At 34.6% G+C, this 21,336-nt stretch overlaps 1 protein-coding gene across 1 annotated transcript in view; it reads left to right on the plus strand.

Annotated features, from left to right (window-relative positions):
- The window catches only part of FBN2 (fibrillin 2), a 287,333-nt gene that overhangs the window by 116,747 nt on the left and 149,250 nt on the right, over positions 1-21,336 (plus strand). Inside the window, exon 8 of the mRNA XM_049786704.1 lies at positions 8,829-8,954. Coding sequence (XP_049642661.1) covers positions 8,829-8,954 — 126 coding nt within the window. The remainder of the gene's footprint in view (positions 1-8,828; positions 8,955-21,336) is intronic.

Genomic DNA, 21,336 nt, shown 5'->3' on the forward strand with positions numbered 1-21,336 from the left:
AGTTGGACCCCTGTTAGAAAATGATGTTTATTGCAGAAAGTGTGAATGCAATAAGCTACTTAGGAAGTAGAATCAATCCAAAAGCTTTGGTGGCATAAAAAGTGTGTCAGAGAAGGGAGGTATTGAGAACAGTAGCCAAGATTAATATTTTATGCAGGAGAATGATGATAGGGCCAACTGCAGATGAAGAATCTGAGAAATGCTAGATGGGACACATAGGATGAGGACATGAGAGCTAAAAAGCCAGTGTATGCTGAATTTGAGATAACTGTGACATCTAAAGAATGCATGACCACCAAAGTAGGCAACTGACCACCAAAATAGGAAACTCTAGAGAGAACTATTTTCTGTTTGTTGGGATGGGGTCAGTTTTATACAATATGGATTTAATTACCTTGGTGAAATTAGTGGTAAGGATATGCCCTAGATTACATTGAGATCTAGAATAAGTTAGGGGAGAGGAAAAATAATTATTGTAAATAATTTTAAAGATTGATGTTAACTTAGTGGCATAACACAACATAATTTTATTATCTTACATAATTTGTTTATTTTAACATAATTTGTTATCTTATATAATAAGTTAACTTACAATTCTGGGCATTAAAGTCCCCTAGACTGGAAGTCAAGGTATGGGAAGATTGCATATGTGGTAGTGCCTAAAAGAGGATCACGTTCATTGAATTTTCCAACTTTTAGAAGCTGTCTTCATATCTTGGCCTTAGTACTCTTATATCAGGGGTTTCAAACTCAATTTTCCTGGGGGCCTCAGGAGGCAAAGTCGGGGTTAGGCAGGACCACGTAAGGAATTTCACAAAGAAAGTCCTCAAACATCATTATTAACAGTTTTAATTATTTCTTCTGAACATGAATAGAACATTGAGTGAAGATCATGAACAGTTCTTCTGAACATGGCATTTTTTGCCTATTCCTTGCTTCCAGAGACTTGACAGCACTTCTTCTCACAAATCTGAACCACTTTTGGCTTTAGAGAGGAAGCAGTTGAGACCCTCAGTATGGTTTGAAGATGATCATCATTAAGTCTAGACCTGTACTTTGACTTATTGAAGTTCAAATCGGAGAATAACTTTTCATGCAAATATGTGCTCTCAAAAGGCACATGGTGCACTTGAACATTTGGCAAACCTCAGGGAAGCTGGGGAGCAATTCTCTCAAAAATTGCCCATGCATGTCTGCTTTTCCACTAATCTCCCTGAACTTGGCTTTGAGATCAGAGTTGCATTGCAGGTCAATGAGCTCCATTTGAAGCACAGGAGGGGCATCTTGCGCATCAAAGGAAAAGGGGTCCACAAAAATTTGGAAAGTGGCTCTGTGCTTTTTGAAGTCTGCAAATCTGTGATCAAATTCTTAATGTAGTAGGAATTAGAACTCCTGGTATTATATGCAAACTTTTATTCTACCCACTATCTTTTATTTTTTTTAAATTGAAATAGTTTTCTGTTGGGGGCACACCAACATGCTCAAGACTGTCATTTGCTCAGAATCACCTGACAAACCTGTCAGTGGACGAAATGTGTCATATGTACCTGGGATAGAATACAGTTTAGAGGAGCACAAGGCAACTGCCTTACCTCCTGCACCATCTCTCTGGCCCTATATGGTTTTTCTATAATGTTGGTGACTTTTCTGTATTACTTAAAAGAAGATATTTATATTAACATTTTAAAAATAATGTCAGCTTATCAAAACTGTTAATCTCTCTTTAGTTTCTCTTAATGGCCCACTTCTATACTTTGGTTCTTAGTTCCTTTTCTAGGATTTCAGACTTTGAAAGAAATTCTATTATAGCTATGTGATGTAGCAAGTAAAGAACTCAAGTTAGTCTTTATAAAATGCCTACAAAAGATAAAATGCAGGTCCAGATGACTTCAGTGTTAAATTCCTTGAAACATTCAAGTAGTCTTAGTCCTTAAAATTTTCACAAATAAAGTAACTTGGAATGCTTCTGAATTCAATCTTTGAGTTCAGTATCTAATACCAAAGCCAAAGAAAACACAAGAAAGGAAAACTACAATGAATAGCCCTTTGAATATAGTTAAAAGTGTCCTCAAAAAGTATCCTCAAGAAAATATAAGCACAATGAACCAGCCTCAAACAAAAAGTCCTAAGTTAAATATCAATTACAATTTATCCTAGAAATACAAGAATATTTAAGCACCTAAATATCATGTAATAGACAAATGGAATTAAAACAGAAGTCATATGATTATCCTAACAGATGCAGTAAAGGCATTTGGAGAAAACAACTCATATATTGCATGATAAAAATTATCAGCAAGTTAGGAATAGATCGGAACATCCTCTACCCAATAAATTGCATTTGTGAAAATAAAAGTGTAGCTAATATTATCCTTATCCTTAGCAGCAAGACTAATATTTTTCTCTAAGATAGGAACAAAGCATGATGTTCACACTCAAAATATCTAGTCAACAATGTATTCTTAAAGTTTACACAGGACAATTAAGCAAGAAAAAATGTAAAAATAATCAGGTTGCGAAAGAAGGAGTAAATCTATTTGCAGGTGACAGTTCTTAGTGGGAAAGTACTATATACATTAAATAAACTATCCACTAATTTAGAAAAAGTATCCAAGAAAAAACGGTATTAGATTCAGGATTTATAATAATACAATATCATTATATAAAAATGAATAGATCTAGGAACTAGCAGGTAACATTTTGAAATAACTAATAAAATAATTTCATTTACAATAAATACAAGAAGAAATAAAATGCTTAGGACTAAATGTTCAAAGACTTAAACTTTAATGATAAAAATGGTAAAGTTATAATACTTTACATTTGAAATATAGATATAGTATAACCTATAAAATACCAACTTGCCTTTTTTTTTGCCCACATTTACAATTTTATACTAAGGTTCATATGGAAATCCATGTGTAATAGAATAGCAGTTATGAGACATACATGAAGAATTCTTAAAATTCAATTATTTAAACAATTATATGTAACTTTATATATAATTAATAAAAAGAAAATTTAAAGGTTGGCATAGTAATTGAGCACATGTCTCCAAAGAAAACTGGTAAAAGACCAATAAGTGCATTAAATTGCACTCAGTATTGTTATTCATACTAAGGGAATATACAGCAAATGATGTGAGAACACTTCACACCAGTACAATAGAAACAATAATGAGTGTTGGCAAGGATGTAAAGAAATATGAACCTCAGACATTTCTAGTGGGAAATTTAAAATAGTACAGTTGCTTTGGAAAACAAACTGACGGTTTCTTAATAAAAAACAGTTACAGTATGACTCAGTATTTTCACTTCTAGGTATATACATGTCCAAGTGGTATAAAACCATCCTCACAAAACTAGTGCATAAATATTTTTAATAGCTGAAAATTAAAAACAATACATTTATCTGCTCATAAACCTATAAATGTGGTATATCCATACTCTGGAATATTGTTCAGCCATAAGAAGTAAATATAGTCATACTAGCAAAGATATGTTGTAACAAAGGTGTCCTTAGGTAATTTAGCCTCTGTGGAGATATTGCAGAGTATACTTGTACAGAACTGTGTATTACATATGTATTTACACACATAAATTTATAACATCAAGTAGTGCACGAAGGCACTGAATATTACATATAAAAATGAATATTGAAAGCATGCTAAACAAAGGAACACAATCATAAAAGACCATAGATTTTATCATGACATCAATAGAAAATATCCACAACAGAAAATATATAGAATAAATATATCAATATCTATAGAATCAATATATCAATTTTACTGCCTAATACTTGGGGAGACTAAAATGACTGATGATGGTGTGGGTTTTAAGTTTAGAAGAATGTAATTTAAAACCCCGTGATTATTGAAAGCTCTTGAATTTTATACTATGAAAGATTGTATCATCATACAATTATTGCATTTTAATAAAACTATTAGTAAATACTCTGTGAAATTAAGTTGATGCATATCATGCTTTCAAAATCATAAAGTTTAATAACTATATTATTTTACAACTTATGTAATTTTAGTAATATATATTCTTTTAAGAGCTTGAAATGTGTTTTATGAGATAAAAAATTTAGTCAGAAAAAAATGTAGTCAGAAATGTTCATAATTTCTGTATACTGAGATGCAATCAGTGACTAATTTACTGACTTTGCCAATACCAAAAAGAAATGTAAAATAGACCAAATGTAAAAATAGCTTTTAGGAATAAATGAAAATAAAATATTCTAAGAACACTTTTTTTTGTTTGTTTTTGTTTTGGGGCCACACCCAGCGGTGCTCAGGGGCTACTCCTGGCTGTCTGCTCAGAAATAGCTCCTGGCAGGCACGGGGGACCATATGGGACACCGGGATTTGAACCAACCATCTTAGGTCCTGGATTGCAAGGCAAACACCGCTGTGCTATCTCTCCCGCCCCAAGAACACTTTTTTAAAGAGAAATTTCTTATTTTATTTATTCTGAGTTCTCGATAATATGATTGCTAAATGGACAGTACTTATGTGTGAAATGTACTCTCTAGGGCAATGTCCTTTGAATTCAATGATATCTGAGATCACACTTAGTACTACTTACCAAATTATTCATTATATCCTGCATAGAGTAAGATTTACAGTAAATGTCGGTTGACAAATACGAGGTTATGTGGTTTGGCAGTAAGAAATCTGTCAGATGGTTTTGCTTAGATCGTTTTCTTTAAAAAAAAAAAAAAAACAACAACCTGTGTTCAACTTCCTTGAATTACTAAATACTTTCCAGTCCTTGATTCTCTTTTCCCTTCTACAGTACACTTAACTGTGTTCTGCCTCTTTTGGACAACGTTCTTCCTTTGCTCTTCATCACAGTCTTATTTTCTTCTAAGTTGCCTCGACTGATTCCCAAGTTGCCTGACTGATTCTTCTTTGTTAATAGTGCTACCATCATCTCCTTTATCTATACAGTTGGAATATATATCCATTGGTAAAATCTGTTGGATATTTTCTCTGGATAGCCCTCGAAAAGATGTTCTTTTCATCATAAATCCTACCTCTCTCTGGCTCTTTTTTCTTGGATATTTATATATACTGGATATTTTACTGCCTATGCATATTAAGCAAAGGATTGGCTTTCTAAATACTGATTGCTTATATCATGCCTTTAGTTAACTGAAACACTTTAGGAAGGATCTCTAGAATTTGCCACATGGCTAGCTAGAAAGGCTTTCTTTTCTTCTTTTCAGTAGATCTTTACATTTGATTTGTACAACAATACAATAAAAAACACAATCGTGTTTTTTTTTCTGTCAGTCTCTCAGCCATTTTGTAATGCTTGTCATTCCTCAACTATACTCACCTAAGTTGTTTTTAATAAAAAGTGGTGTGTGCAGTTAGAGAAATAACTACACTGACAACTGTCATAACAATGTGAATGAATGAAGGAAGTAGAAAGCCTGTCTTGAGTACAAGGGAGGTTGTGGGGGGAATAGTGGGGAGGAGGGAGATTTGGGACATTGTTGATGGGAATGTTGCACTGGTGAAGGGGTGTTCTTTGTATGACTGAAACCTAACTACAATCATATTTGTAATCAAGGTGTTTAAATAAAGATATTTAAAAAAGATTTTGTTTTCTTTTTATTAGCCTAAAACTAATTACATTCCTTTTGCCCTAGTAATTGGTTGAGGACAGCCAAGCCTGTACTAATCAACATTATTGCCTGGAAAGAAGAAGGGGCCATTCAGAAATTTTTTTTTGTTATCTTTATTTAAGCACCTTAATTTCAGTCACAAAAAGAACACCCCCTTCACCAGTGCAAAATTTCCATCACCAATGACCCCAGTCTCCATCCTCCCTCTACCCTTGCTTGTATTCCTATATTCAAGACAGGCATTCCACTTTTCTCACTCATTAACATTGTCTCCATTAAGAAATTTGAATGCGGGGCCGGAGAGATAGCATGAAGGTATGGCGTTTGCCTTTCATGCAGAAGGTCATCAGTTCGAATCCCGGTGTCTCATATGGTCCCCCGTGACTGCCAGGAGCAATTTCTGAGCATGGAGCCAGGAGCTTCCCCTGAGCACTGCCGGGTGTGACCCAAAAACCACAAAAAAAAAAAAAAAAAGAAGAAAAGAAAAAAAAAGAAATTTGAATGTGACTAAATTCAAGACAATAGAACTGAGTGCATTGGGGAAATTTTTCCTTCTTCTAGGAGAGAAGCACTGAAAGAGGCACCATCTTTTATGCCAGCTGTCCTAGTCAAAGATCTGATCTGGAACTGCCACACTATTTTGGTCCTTCTAGGAAAGTATCTAAAAATGAAGTTAAGCTCAGAGAATGGCATAATTGTGCATATCTAATAAAAATGAGCTAACATTGATTAACCCATTCTTGAAACCCATGTCACTTCTAGATTTCTAGTTTATGTCATTTTGAATCAATTTTTCTATTTACAGACCAAATGCCTTCAGATTATTTGGTTTTTAAAAGTTGAAATCTAAATAGATCTTAAGAATTCAGAGCATGACAGCATTTTCCTATTAATAACCTTGCTTCATAACCTAAAATTTACAATTGCTTCCAAAATTTATTTTGACATAATTTTTGAAGAGCTAGTATTTTAGAAGATCTATTGGTGTACAAAATCATCTTAATATGATTAACATTAGTGCTTAACATTATCTTAACATTAGTGCTAATGATGAATTTAAATTGACTGATAAATAATATAGTCACTCATGACAACATTGAAGTGTAGTAATGAAGAAAATACCAATCATTTTAATTATTTCAATTTGAGGTTGCTGTCTAATTCAGAATATAAATTGTTGAAAATTCATAGCTCCCAGACAGATACTTTACTGAATCCTTTCATTTTAATTTAGAATTTAACCTTTTAGGATTATAATAGAATTATCAAACTGGAATTTTTGTACAATAAGATATTTAATCTAAACCGCATATTTAATGTTATGTAATATGTTCTTCCTGTTGGTTTTTCCTCTAGAATAAAGAATAATCTCAAGAAAATTTTAATTTTCTATTCCTTTTGTCATCAGGGAGGCTATTTGGAAGTAGAAAACAAAGTAGTTGTTTAGTTAGAAAGAGACTATTTGGAAAAATGGAATGGTTCTGGGAATAACTTAGTGTTCCTAATTTTTAAGAATTTGATTCAGTCTTTGTCTCTATCAGTGCCTTGATTGTAGGTTTAACTTTAGATGTCAGATCAGGCGAGATTCTATATTTTTCTTCTCAATTGCTTTTTTCTCTGGTATGCATAATAGTCTCTTTTGGTCATTCTTGATCATAGGGATCGGTCACTTTATCTGGTGATTATAATCATGTTATTCTGGTTTCTTTCCTTTTCCTATTCCATATTCTCTCCTCTTAAGATGCACTACACTAAGATAGCAACCCAAAATAAAACAGGCTTGAATATTGCACACATATCTTCTTCATTCTGTTGGATTAAATCTGGTGGTAACATGTTCACCACTTTAAGTATTTGCTCTTTATATAGTCAATTCATGTTAGAATTTTTGTCTGTCTTGGAAAACTGGTCTATATTGATTTGTACCACTGTGCCTTTAGTAACTGAATATTAAACCTCAAATGATATAATTTTAGAAAATGTCTGCAACTGATTGTTTATATGAGAACATTCATATCAATATTTTATGGTATAACTCATAGGAAGAATGATTTGTCAAAATAAATGAGGAAAATCAGAATATAAATAGATTCAGAGAGGATGTCAGGGAGATGTTGCCAACCACTTTTTGTTCATTGTGGGTTTATCATTTTTGGTTTAAAAATATTTTTGTCACTTTTATTGATTATGTCCAAAAATATATGCAGCAAAACATAAAGCTTAGGTTTACTTTTCAGCAATCATCTCTGTTTATGGTTTCTGTCATTGTTCTCTAAGTTTACTGGTCTTTAATATCTCAGTTTTTTCAAATGGACAGCTGACTCTAGGCATCTGTAGCTGGACTGTCTACTCAGTGACTCATTTCTTTAAAAAAGTATTAGCAACTTGTTTCCTGTATACCTAATTGGAACTTTGTTTGACTTTCCACCCCTCTTTGCTTATTGAACTAGAAGAAAAGTACATTAGAGCTTATATAAATGGCTCAAGTTTTTCAGTGCTAAGGGAAGTTTAAAAGAAAACAGACCTTTCATTAACGTGAAAGGGAATAGACTAGTCCCTGCACTGAGAAAGCTGAGTGGATCAGTGCAGAGAAGTACAATAGGAAAATTGGACACTTTTCAGAGCCTGCCAGCTTTGCCATTTGCTATGTTTCTACATTATCTAAGATTTAAAGTTAATTCTCAGATATCAAATATGTCCATAGTCAGATATACATAAAAAGATAGCCTAAAGCCAAACAGTAAAAAAAGAAACATATTTGCTACCTTTTATTGTTAGAATAGTTAGTGCAAAAATTAGCTATGCGTGTCTAAGAGTAGTTATTCATACCTTAAAATGTAATTCCAGTGCTTTCTATGGATCTAGTAGGATAATTCTATAATTGATTTAGAATGGAAACTAAAACATTGACATCTTTACTTATTTTCTATTTAAATTGAATCTGAGGGAAAAAGATAGATACAGACTTTTGCTTTTGTTGGCCTTGTTTTGCTGCCATGGGAATTTACTTGCATCTTAATTCCCATAGATACATGTAAGAAATACTTTAGGACCTGAAATAAAAGTATCTTCAGAGTTACATGATCTGACCTAATCAGCCATGAGTACTCATGTACCCTCTTTTTTTAATCTTCATTAAAAGCTATTTAATGAAGCCCTTTCCTGAATTGTCTTCTTCCCTTGATTAGACATTGATGAATGCAGCATCATTCCTGGGATATGTGAAACTGGTGAATGTTCCAACACCGTGGGAAGCTACTTTTGCATTTGTCCACGTGGATACATAACCTCGACAGATGGCTCTCGTTGCATCGGTAAGCCTAATACTTTTGAAGTCTCAATACACTGCTTGTTTATAAGAACAGAACAGCCCAACAGGTAACAACAATTATACAATCATTGGGAGAATGGTTGAGAGAATTTTTGAAAATATATGGTGTCATTATTGAAGGATTGATAAGACCAGGTGTTCTTTATAAAGACTGCAGTTTCCAAAGCCATCTGGGTGTGTTTCTTGTTGTCATTTTGGTATTGAAGAAAGATTTCCTCAAAACATTCACTCTTGCCTGGCACTAGACACAAAGATCTAAGAATGATTCTTAAAAACTGTCTTTGAGATACAGAATAGAGTAATTAAAGGTTCTTTTATTGCTCTGTATCATAAATACAGTCAGTTTTTTTTCTTCACTTCAGGCTTGTTTGTTGCCATAAAACTACTTGATTACAAAAATAAATGAATACCTTTAGTTTTTGTTTTAAGCACATTTAGTTAAATATAAACCTATTTATGTTTTATCTCCTTTATTTTTAATGATGAAACGATGCTTCTCTGTCCTAATCTGTCCCTTATTGAGCAATAATTTGACTTTTAGTAGCACAGAAGATTCACAGAACAGAGATAAGGGAAACTAAAAACAGCGCTTTCCTCACTAGGGGGTGGCCATCTCCACCACAAGAGTTTGTTTAATTACAAACCACCAGGGCCTCATTAATCTTAATGAAAGGGCCCAAATGAACTGGATTCACAAGATGAAAAAGCAGAGCGACAAATGTAGTTATAAATCCCAGGCCTCCAACAAATGAGTTGTTGTGGCCTGGATTCATTTGATGTGCTGAACACAATGCTGGTATGGTCATCCAGCAGTGAACATGAAACATGAAGATTTTTGTCTTCAGAATATAGGTGTAGAAGAGTAGTAATAGGAGCAACAAAGAAACAGTGGCAGCAAAAGAATGCTGCCATTCACAATGCATATACTGTGTGTAAAACACTGACTCTCTGATGTACCTCATTATTTCTTAGCTTTGGGCCTTGGACAAGTTACTGATGTAGCTAATTCTTCAACTCTTGTAGCAAATGTTCAATAATATATTCATTATGTTGCTATTATTATAATAAAGGAGACTTATAATAATTATTATAATTATATACTATATGTTATATATAATACATTAAATATATGTTAATTTATTACAATAAATTTATTATAATTTATTTTATTATGTGTAATATATTTTATTATATGTACATATATATTATTATAAATAACATTTGTTATTATTGTAAAAAGGGGACAAGGAGGAAGTAAAAGAGAACAAGCAATATGTTGTGTCTTAATATTCTGTGACAGGTTTAATTAATCAGATTTACAAATGGAGGAATTGAAGCTTAAAGTAGTTAAGTGATTTATACCAGTGGTTTTCAACCATATCCCCACAGAGATCTCCTTCCATTCCTCAAAGTTATTACAGCTTAACCGATAAGCCCTATCAGTGATAGAAATTAAACAGAACCAGAGTGGGTGTCGGTAATGCTGCATGTATGAAACATGGCCGTGGCTGCAGATTTAACTTGAACTCGAAAGGAATGGCTTCAGGTTATGCCCTAACATGAGCTGAATTCCAAAAGTTTAAAATGTTCTATAAGAAGCATTTTTGTTTTCTGCTCACATGAAATATAGAATTTCATTTTACAATAATAGATTGAAAATATATGAGCCAGGGAGGTCACTCAAATGGTGCAGCACATGCCCCTAATGTTGGAGACTTTGATGTCCTAATAGTCAAGCACATCCAGGAGTGACTCTTGCTTTTTTAAAAAAAATTAGAAAACTGATGCATGAAATACTGTTATGAATAATAATTTTATTGCTTCCATAGTAGTCCACCAAATGTTTCTTCTATTTTTCACTGGTTCACAAGTATAAAAAGGTTGCAAACTTCTGATATGCTCAACATTTCAAGGCCACCCATTAGTGTCAGAATTCTAGTCTATCTCCTGCATCTTTGATACTATGGTGCTACACTAACTTTGTCCTGACTTTTTGATTAAAAGAGACCCTGTGCTCAGAGGTGCACATCTCTCCTGTATGTGTGGTTCTTTATCATCAAACTCAAAGTCTATTCTACTTTGAGAAGCCAGAGGTTCATTTAAAATCTCCCTGTCTAATCTGAACATGATGATATTTGAATGACAATTGTGGGTCCTTTGTGAACACATCAGCGATATTTAGCTAGATTAAGTTAAAATATCAGTTGAGGGGCCGGGCGGTGGCGCTGGAGGTAAGGTGCCTGCCTTACCTGCGCTAGCCTTGGACGGACCTCGGTTCGATCCCCCGGTGTCCCATATGGTCCCCCAAGCCAGGAGCGACTTCTGAGTGCATAGCCAGGAGTAACCTCTGAGCGTCACCGGGTGTGGCCCAAAAACCAAAAAAAAAAAAAATATATATCAGTTGAAATATTAGATCTACAAATCTTAACAAATTAAATCTTTTCAAGTAAGTGTTGCCAATTGGCTCATTGCAATGATTAATATGACATATTTAGAAGTCAGCCCTCTGTGATATTATATACTAGTAGAACTGCCTATGAGACTTAATTTTATGTATAAAAAATAAACTATGTAAGATAACAGTCATAAAATTGAAAGAGACGGGGCCGGGCGGTGGCGCTAGAGGTAAGGTGCCTGCCTTGCCTGCGCTAGCCTAGGACGGACCGAGGTTCGATCCCCCCGGCGTCCCATATGGTCCCCCACGCCAGGAGCGACTTCTGAGCGCATAGCCAGGATTAACCCCTGAGCGTCACCGGGTGTGGCCCAAAAACCAAAAAAAAAAAGAAAAAAAAATTGGAAGAGACACAAGCTCAACTATATAAGAAAAATTTCTGAGTAATTTGTATACCACTGCCAGATGCTGTAGACCCAGACCTTAGAAAGTATATGTCCGAAAAATACGAAACTGACTGAAAAAGTAAGGTCATCTTTCTGTTTAAGAAATAGTAAATGAAATACGTGTATCTTATATGGGTAAACAGTGTGGAATAATTGATGGTCTTGGAGAGTGAATTGGAAATGAGAGGAGAGGGAACAGTGTTAGAAAAGGAAAAGAGAAACACTAGTTAAAAGGAAAAGTTTACCTTAGCATATGTTAATATTTGATGTTATATTTCTAAATATTAATTTCTAAATGATGTCTCAAATTTCTAAATCTTTCCTTTTTTAGGGGAAGAGTTGGGGACAGGCAACCTAGTGACTAGTCTAGTGATACTTGACAAACCAGATAAGAGAATCGAATAGTTAGTTCTAGCAGTGTAGTGCAGTTTGGCCCGGATATTGGGAATTTTCTAAGCTACAACAATGATTACTTGTAGTCCATGTAGTATCAGAGATAGAATTTGGCTATGCAAGGGTGGGTCCTAATACTCCTAAGGTATTCCCTGGCTTCTTAAACTCCCTTCTTATTTGGCAGATTTTGTTTGTTTTATTTGTGGGACACACCCGGTGATGCTCAGGGATTATTTCTGACTCTGTGCTCAGAAATTACTCCTGACAGGCTCAGGGAGAATATGGTATACCAGGGATTGAACCCAGGTCAGCCACGTGCAAGACACACACACTTCCTGCTGTGCTATTATCTCAGTCCCCCAGGAATTTTTTAATGAGATTGAACCCATGACCTTAATACATGTGGGCATGTGCTTTACTACAAAGCCACACTTCCCACACCTTTAAATCTTTCTGTAGTCAAATAGATTTCTTTAAAAACAATATTTTTGCATTTAAAAAGCATTGTCTACTGGGGCCAGTGATAGCACAGCTGTAGGGCTTTTGCCTTGCAAACATCAGACCAGGACGGACCTTGGTTCAATCCTCTGGAGTCCCATATGGTCCCTCAAGCTAAGAATGACTTCTGAGTAACCCCTGAGTGTCAATGGGTGTGGCCCCAAAACAAAAACAAAAAAAGCATCGCCCTACATTATATTTAAGCAGTCAAAATTGAGATTCCTAATAATTTACTGTTGTGGTTTTCTCAGTGCCCAATGTTGGTTCATTCTTTGATCATCATAAACTTTTTCTGTCTCATACCATTCTGTAAAGTACACTGTCTTTACCTGGATATTTACAGCCCTTAAAATTACCAACCAACCCAATCCACATTTATGAAGTCATCTCTTAACTACTAGCCACCTCACTCAAATTTTTTGATTTGCTACCACCCTTTTCTCCCAATATCCCCTTGTTCCTGAAATATTACCTGTTTGCTTGGTAAAACCCAATTAAGTTCCAAATTATACATTATTTCCTTTTTTGCAACCTCTAACCCATATTTTTTTAACACCATCAGTATTCTCCCATCACATTTTTCATGTTCTTCATTTGTGGGTTATGCTTTTGTCACTGGCACTTGATCTTCATTTGTTGGCTTGACATAAAGCCCCAAGAGATCCTGTCCTACACAGTTTCCTATCCTTTTATCCTGATCTTTTTTTTTGTACCATGTTTGTAGCTCAGTCAATTTTTCTAAGGAAGAGTCGTGTAGTAAAAGATGTGATAATGGATGTTGGAAATGTGTGCTAGTTGATAACTGCCCTCCATTGTTCCTATTAACATTTGGGATGTGAGGGGAGAGAAAGCTTGTACTCCAGAGAGTAGAGGCAGAGGCAGAGAGTAGACTCTCTTAAGATCCAGGGTCCTTCTTGAAAGTTCCCTCATCATGACCCCAAGAATATAAAAGTACTCCTTAGGGGGTTAAAGGGAACAATGATGTTTCATATCCACAAAGCAAATGTTAATTTTAGTGAGAAACTTAAATAAAGTTTGTTTCATTTGGACTCAGTATGTGTTTTCCATATATGAGGAAAAATAAATCTAACATTTTAATATGTAAAAGATATCTGACACTGAGTTTTAAAAATCTGAGTCTCTATTTTCCTAGATTGAATTTATTTATGATTGAATTACTTTTGGCATGGCTATTTTCATGCTGTTTATTTGGTAACCACATAAATGCTAACAATAATGAGTTGTAAGAAACCCAAATTTTTCCTATGAAACAGCATATTATCTATAGCTTTATTCTGAGAGTGACATATGTTGGATGCTGTCCTGATTCCCTGTTGTAGTAATGGACAATATTCTGAATTTCTGCCAAACTTTATAAAGCAGCAATAAATTATTCTTTTCCTTTAAGTGTAGGAAAACAACTTAGTGTGAAAGGAAAATTTAGCTGGACATTGTAATTATAAAGTAGGTTAGTTTTTCCTCTCTGTTGATGCAAAACATAAAAATCAATCTCCTCATGTAATTTTTTGATATTTCCAAATTTTTTTATTTTTTTTGATATTGTATAAAAAAGAACATTTTAAACATAAAATGCTCAATATCAGTTTTGAAAGAATTTAAAACCTAATCACCTTGGGGCTGGAGCGATAGCTCAGTGGTAGGGCATTTGCCTTGTATGCTGCAGCTGACCCAGAATGGATCGTGGTTTGATTCCTGGCATCCCATATGGTCCCCCAAGACAAGAAGGATTTCTGAGCGCATAGCCAGGAGTAACCCCTGTGCGTCACCAAGTGTGGCACCCCCCCCAAAAAAAAAAAAAAAACTTAATCACCTTTTCTTAGATTTGTTTTTGTAAAGGTGCCAGTGGTACTTAGGATCCTGAGAATACTCCTGATGATGCTTAACCGGGGTGTGGTCCTGATGCTTCTGTGCTCAGATCAACAGGGCAATACTGGGTACAAGAGGCATGCCTCACCCTGTATACTCTTTCCAGTCCTTATGTAATCATTTATTTAATATTTTCGTATAAATTTTAATTGAATCATCATGAGATACAATTCTAGTTGTTGTTCATGATTGAGTTTCAGTCATACGATGTCCAACACTCACCCTTCACCCATGCACATTCCCACCACAATGTCCCCAGTTTCCCTACAGCCCCTGCCCCTTTCCCTCTCACCCCTGCCCACTGTTGGTGAGTTGCTGTTTAACCATGAAATGATTGTATTACAAACCATTTGATAAATCATGGTGGTATTATTTTATTTTAAATAAAATAAAGTGAGATAGACTGAGACGAGAATTCTGTTGCTTAGGTTCTTACCTGCCATGCTGAGGAGTTTCATGTTTACAGTGAGAATAATGAGATCTCTCAAAACTGTGTAGTGAGGCAGAGTTAAAAAGCAATGAGGGGAAGTTATTTAAAAGAAGAGAGGAAAGATTAGAGAAGATAATATAGGAATAAATCTGCTTTTTACTGCAGACTTCAGTTTGATTTCCAGCACTACATATGGTTTCTCAAGCAGTGATCCCTGAGCACAGAGCCAAAAGTAATACCTGAGCATCCTTGGGTATAGCCACCCTTCCTTCAAGGAAAAGAGAAATGAGGAAAGTTTTTCTAAATATAATTTAGGGGTGATAGTCTGGTTATGTACTTATTCATCCATGCTCTCTCCCAGAGTGGATGTTGCTTGATATTACCAAGGGCATTTGCAACAAAACTATCCATAGAGTTAACACCAAACTCCTAAAAATATTTCACCAGAAGGAGGAGAGAAGGGCAAAAACCAGATAATGTTAACTTCAGAATCATATAAGGCTCTAATAGAACAGGGTTAATTTTTTTTGTATTTTTTTTATGTTTTTACAAGTTTTTCACAGTTGTATTTCAGTAACACAGTGACAGTGAATTAAGGCCTTTCCCACATCCAGTGTTGAGCTTCCTCTTCCACCATAGTTCCCAGCATGCATCATGTATCTCCACCTGTAGCCCCGTAGGCAGCTAGAGTAATAGGTACATTTTTTGTATAACTTGTTATAGTTTGGGTCTCTTGATTCTACTGTTTTTGCCATTGGTTTGGGTATTTAGGACTGACCATTTTTATTTCCATCCTATGCTCTTAGGGCCGTTTTCCCCTGAGTCAACCTTTTTAATTTTTTCCTTTTCTCAGTTTGTACAGAGACATATAAATGGGAGGCAGAACCAAATGATTCATAGACCAGAGTTAATTTTTAAAAAGAAAGGATATCCACAAAAAAAAAAAAAAAACAGGAAGAAATATTTTATTGTCTTTTGGGAAAGTAAATCTTGGAGCCACCTTAGTTCTTTTTTATTGTATTAATCATGCAAAATAAAACATGAAAGAACTTTTAGGAATAGCAAAACTTTAATAGAGGGAACTTAGGTTGGCGCCAGACCATCAAAAGTGGGTGCAGGCTAACAGTATCAGGATGAAGCCTGAAACAATAACTGCTATTATTTCAACACCTATCACTTGTATTTTGTCTGGAGCTAACCTCCTACATATGTTCTAGCTAAGTCTCTCTCTCTCTTTCTCTCTCTCTCTCTTTTTCTCTCTCTCTCTCTCTCTCCCTCTCTCTCTCTCTGTCTCCTCTCTTCTCTCTCTCATGAACACTCTCTTTCTCTCTCTCTTTCTCATGAGCAAAGGTCATTCACCCAGACATTTATTTCAGAATATGGCCCCAACTTTTACCAAATTTTCATCATAGTACATAATTAATTGTTAGTTCCCTTAAATCAAGTTTAGACTAAATGTCAAGACATGAAATAAACTAATAAACCTAAGAGTAATGGTTTAATCACAGGAGATGAATTGTTTCCTCTCTCAATATGGCTTTAAATAAGACTTCATATAATCCTTGTTTGGAATGTTGGGAATGTAATAGATTATCAAAGAAATAAGCTTATTTTCATTATTAATTACCTTAGGCCTACAGTTAAATACTACCGATAATTAGGAGGATTAGTCTGAATGGTGTAGTAACTAGGCTTCATCTGGCTTTGGCTTAATAATTTCTAACATACAAAATGGATTTACACACAAAATGTTGTGTTTGAACAGCTGTTAATTGGCTCTACAGGTGCCCCCCTTATTTTCAGATATTCTTTCATTATAATATACTTTTAAAATAGTGCTTTTGGGGGGGGGAATTGGGGAACCACACCCAGTGATGCTTAGGGGTTACTCTTGGTTGTGTTCAGAAATTGCTCTGGGCTAGGGGAATCATATGGGACGCCGGGGGATCGAAACAAGGTCCATCTTGGGCCAGGGTCTGTCCTGGGTCAGCCTCGTGCAAGGCAAACGCCCTACTACTGCACCATCGCTCTGTCCCTAAAATAGTACTTTCTAAGATACAAATAAGAAAAAGCCTATCACCTTTGAAACTGATTTGCTTTGAAATCTATTTTGGGGATACAACTCACTGGTCTGTATCTCATCCTGGTATGTTTTTTAATAAAGATAAGTTGATCGCTGTCTTTCTGTTTTTAAAAGGTAATTAACAGAATTAAAATGGAATTTGTGAAATTTTGATTTATCATCCAATCCCCTCTTTTTGCCCATCTATCCTTCAAGCTGTCATATGATTTCTTATGATAGAGTTCAAGACTGACCCAAGGGTTCAAAATGTGTGCAAGAACAAATAGAACAAATAGTTTAGTATTGCTTCCTTTTTTTAAATAATTATGGTATTTAGGCACCATGGTTACAGAATTGTTCATAATAGAGTTTATTGAGATAATAGATCCTTTTGGACAATAAGATTTGTTTCAGAGTTATATAGGATCTTTGAAAAAAGATGCAATGAAAATCTATTGGGTATTTAGTCATCTTTTGGGGGTACACCCAGCGGCACTCAAGTGTTACTCCTGACTCTGCGCTCAGGAATCACTCATGGTGGTCGTCAGGGGACTACAAGGGATGCAAGAATCAAACCCAGATTGGCTGTATAAAAGGCAAATGCCCTACCCACTGTGCTATCTCTCAAGTTTGGTAATCATCTTAAATGATAATTTATTTTGTTAGTCATAATGGAATCTGTATTATGAGACTCATATTAATTTGGATATATGAGACACACTAAATCACCTGAAGAGGCATTTTTCACCTACATTTTAGTCACTGTAAATAGAGATTTGTGAACCTCTATATATCATTGCATTTCCCAAAAGTATGAGACTGCTCTAAAATCTTGAATGGATGAGCACCAACTTCCCTAATAACTACCTTGTTTACACTATTATGATATATTTGACTAATGTGTTGCTAAGATGTGTAAGGAGTTTCTTTTGTTTGAAACGTTCTTCATGTGGGTTTGAAAACAAAATACTTTTTTAATTACTGGTTAGTTACTGGTTAGAGAAATTAAATAAATTACACATGTTCTGTTCAAATACATTGTTTTAACTTTCTCTACTGAATAGTGTCTACTATATCACTTCCTTAGTTGTTCCTACTTTGATAGTAATTTCTTAGTTTCTTTATGTAGATTTTAAAGATTTTGTTTTAAATATATTGGGTGGTGTGCTAATAAGCAATGAACAGTTAAAAATATAATTCCATAACATTTTTAAGAAATATATAATTCCAGGATGAATTGCATATTTTTTCATTATGGATAGACTAATTTTTAATTTTTCTTCTTGGCCAATTTCAAAATAGTTTCTCTACACATACTTTATTCCATGTTATTTTGTATCATACTTTTGTGTGGTATTGGACTATATTGGACTATATGCTAATTGTATATTTTCCTTGTATATTACTTTTTCTTTCTTAACTTTTTTCTTTTGGGGAGATGGAGCACAATTGGTGGTGCTCAGGGGTTACACCTGTCTCAGAACTTACTCCTGGAAAGCTCTGGGGACTATCTGGGGTCCCTGGGTGCCACAGGCAAGGCAAATACTCTAACCATTGTGTTATCACTCTGGCCCAGTTTCTTTTGTATTTATATAGGTTTCTTTCTTCCTCATACTCCATTCTTTTTTCCTCTGTTACTTTGAAGATACATTTTATTTATTTCGTTTTAGCACCTATACCGATGTTTTAAGATGGATATATAATTTAAGTTCTAAAATCATTCTTTTAGACTTTCATATACATACATAACTAAAATTAGAAAATTATATCACTTACACAAGCAATGAAAAGCTATTAGATTGATTACCCTTTCATTTCTGTTTCCCAATATTTATTTGTTTTTAATTTTTTGGTTTTGGGTCCACATATGACTCTGTTATCAAGGACCACGGTGTTCAAGAGACCATATGAGGTGAGAAGAACTAACTGGCCATGTCCTATCTGTTGTAATATAACTCTGCCCCTCCTCTTCCCAACTTTTAAAATTTTCATTAATATGAGAATAATATCTCAAGGCTATAGAAATAAAGTGGGGTGCTGTTAGGACAAGGAAGGAGCCACTGTGACAATGACTGTTGAAAATGATCACTCTGGACAAGAATGTACAAGAACTGAGTGCTAGAAGGAGTTAAAGTGATATGCCATATTCAGTAGCATTATTACAAACTACAAAACCTACAAATAGGGAGTGGGGAATGTCTGCTATAGAGGCAGACTTCAGGGGAGATCTGTATCAGAGTGGAAATTGGGGAAAATGGTGACATAAAATGAACACTGGTGAAGAAATGGGTGTTAAAACATTGACTGAAACACAGCCACCAACAGCATTTTTACTCTCTGTATCTCACAGAAATTCAATAATTTCTTTTCATTTCTAGTCAAATTGCTATTTCTTCCTTGAGAAATATATTACCACTGTGTAATATTTTAGTGCCTGTGTAGATTGACCCATGCAACAATATTCTTCCCTTATAATCCCTTCCATTTGGAATCTTTTTACTCTTGCTTGGAAGCACATCTTCTAAAAATATCCTTTAACCAAAATCTTTAGTCAAAATTTTGTTTATGTGAATGTCATTTTTAGCTTCCTCATTTCAAAATGTAATTGTGAACTTACATTTCAGAATGTAACTTTGGCAGCTATTTTATCTGAAGATATGAAAAGTAATATCCCTTTATTCATTGAGGCTATTAAGAAGTCAGTGATTGGTTACCAGTCACTTACCAAATAATCTGCCTTTTCTAGAAGTTTTTTTTCCCTCTTTTTCTAGCAATTTTTAAGAGCTGTGCTCTTTCTTTATTGTTCTGAAATTTCACATAGTGTAGTTTACTGACCTCCTGTTATTTAGTTGTGTTAGTTTTCACTTCATACATCTGAAGATGTCTATCAACAATGTGAGAAAGTTCAGTGTTCATATCTTGTGAATAATATTGATATCCTCTTTTAAGTTCTCCGGATATACATTGCATGTTTTCCTACTTTGCTTGTTTAATTTTTAGTTTGGGGTCCAAAGCTCTGGAATACTCTTGACAGTATTTAGGATATATTATGTGGTGCCATGAATTCAAATTGGGATTGGTCACATATGAGGCAAGTGAATTTTCTTTTGTAGTATCTCTGACTTGCCTTATTCATCTTTATCTCCATATTTTAAACCTCTTTTAACATGGTTTATCTTCTTGATTCTCTAAATTAATCTGAATAATTTTATTCAAATACATTTTTCAGGTGTCTTCTCTCTACCTTTGTCTTAAAAGCAGTTAATATTGTCACTAAGCAGATTTCTTTTTATTAAAATTTCTTGTATTTATTAGAGTTCTGAGATGTTTTAAAATTGTGCCTTGTTGATTCATTGACTATTTGCCCTTTCACATTTTTAGATTTTAATTATCTTAAATGTATTAAATAGCACCTAGTTATTAACACTTACTAAATTATTGTTAATTGCTATAATTATCAGGATTGGTTATATGCCACTATCTGAAATCTGTTTATTTACCGTATTTTCCGGCGTATAAGATGACTTTTGAAACAAAAATAAGTCAACCAAAAATCGGAGGTCGTCTTATACGTCAAGTTTCAATATGCCGATAAACGAAAATTGTCTGAATATTGCCACAAAACGAATTTTCCAACTCGATCCTGCACCAATCACTGCAAGGCTGCTCGGACCGCCTCTCTGATCAGCCAATACAAGCAGGCTTTTTATGCATGCAAATTAGACAATGTTCTGGACCCGAATCTACATGTAAAAAGCCTGCTCAGATTGGCCAGAGTCAGAGAGGAAGTCTATTCCAGTATAACCTTTGAACCTTTGCTTGTTGTGATTGGCTCACTGTGGGACATACATTTGCAGCACAGGAACGTTCTGTCTGATACAGCGAATATAGGCCTAAACCTATGTTTTAATTGCAAAATTAGGGGGTCGTCTTATACGCCCAGTAGTCTTATACACCGGCAAATACGGTAGCTAGCTTTTGTGTATCTAGTCTTTCTGTGCTATATATTTATGTCACTGCTATCCTTTTTCTTAGAACTTTATCTTGGGAATTCTTCACACCTGTGTCAATAGTAAATCTTCCATTATTGTTGACTTTTTCAAGTGCTTAAACTATTTCTAGTAAGATCTTCATCATCTCTACTTGAGAAGCTCTTTATACTATATTCTTCCTTTGAACTTCTTCAGACTTCTTTCTATCCCCAGTTGAATTAAGATATCAAAGCTCTGTGTATTTGGGGAAAAGACTTGTGGTTAG

This window comes from Suncus etruscus, chromosome 14 (assembly GCF_024139225.1).
Source record: "Suncus etruscus isolate mSunEtr1 chromosome 14, mSunEtr1.pri.cur, whole genome shotgun sequence".
Lineage (NCBI taxonomy): Eukaryota > Metazoa > Chordata > Mammalia > Eulipotyphla > Soricidae > Suncus > Suncus etruscus.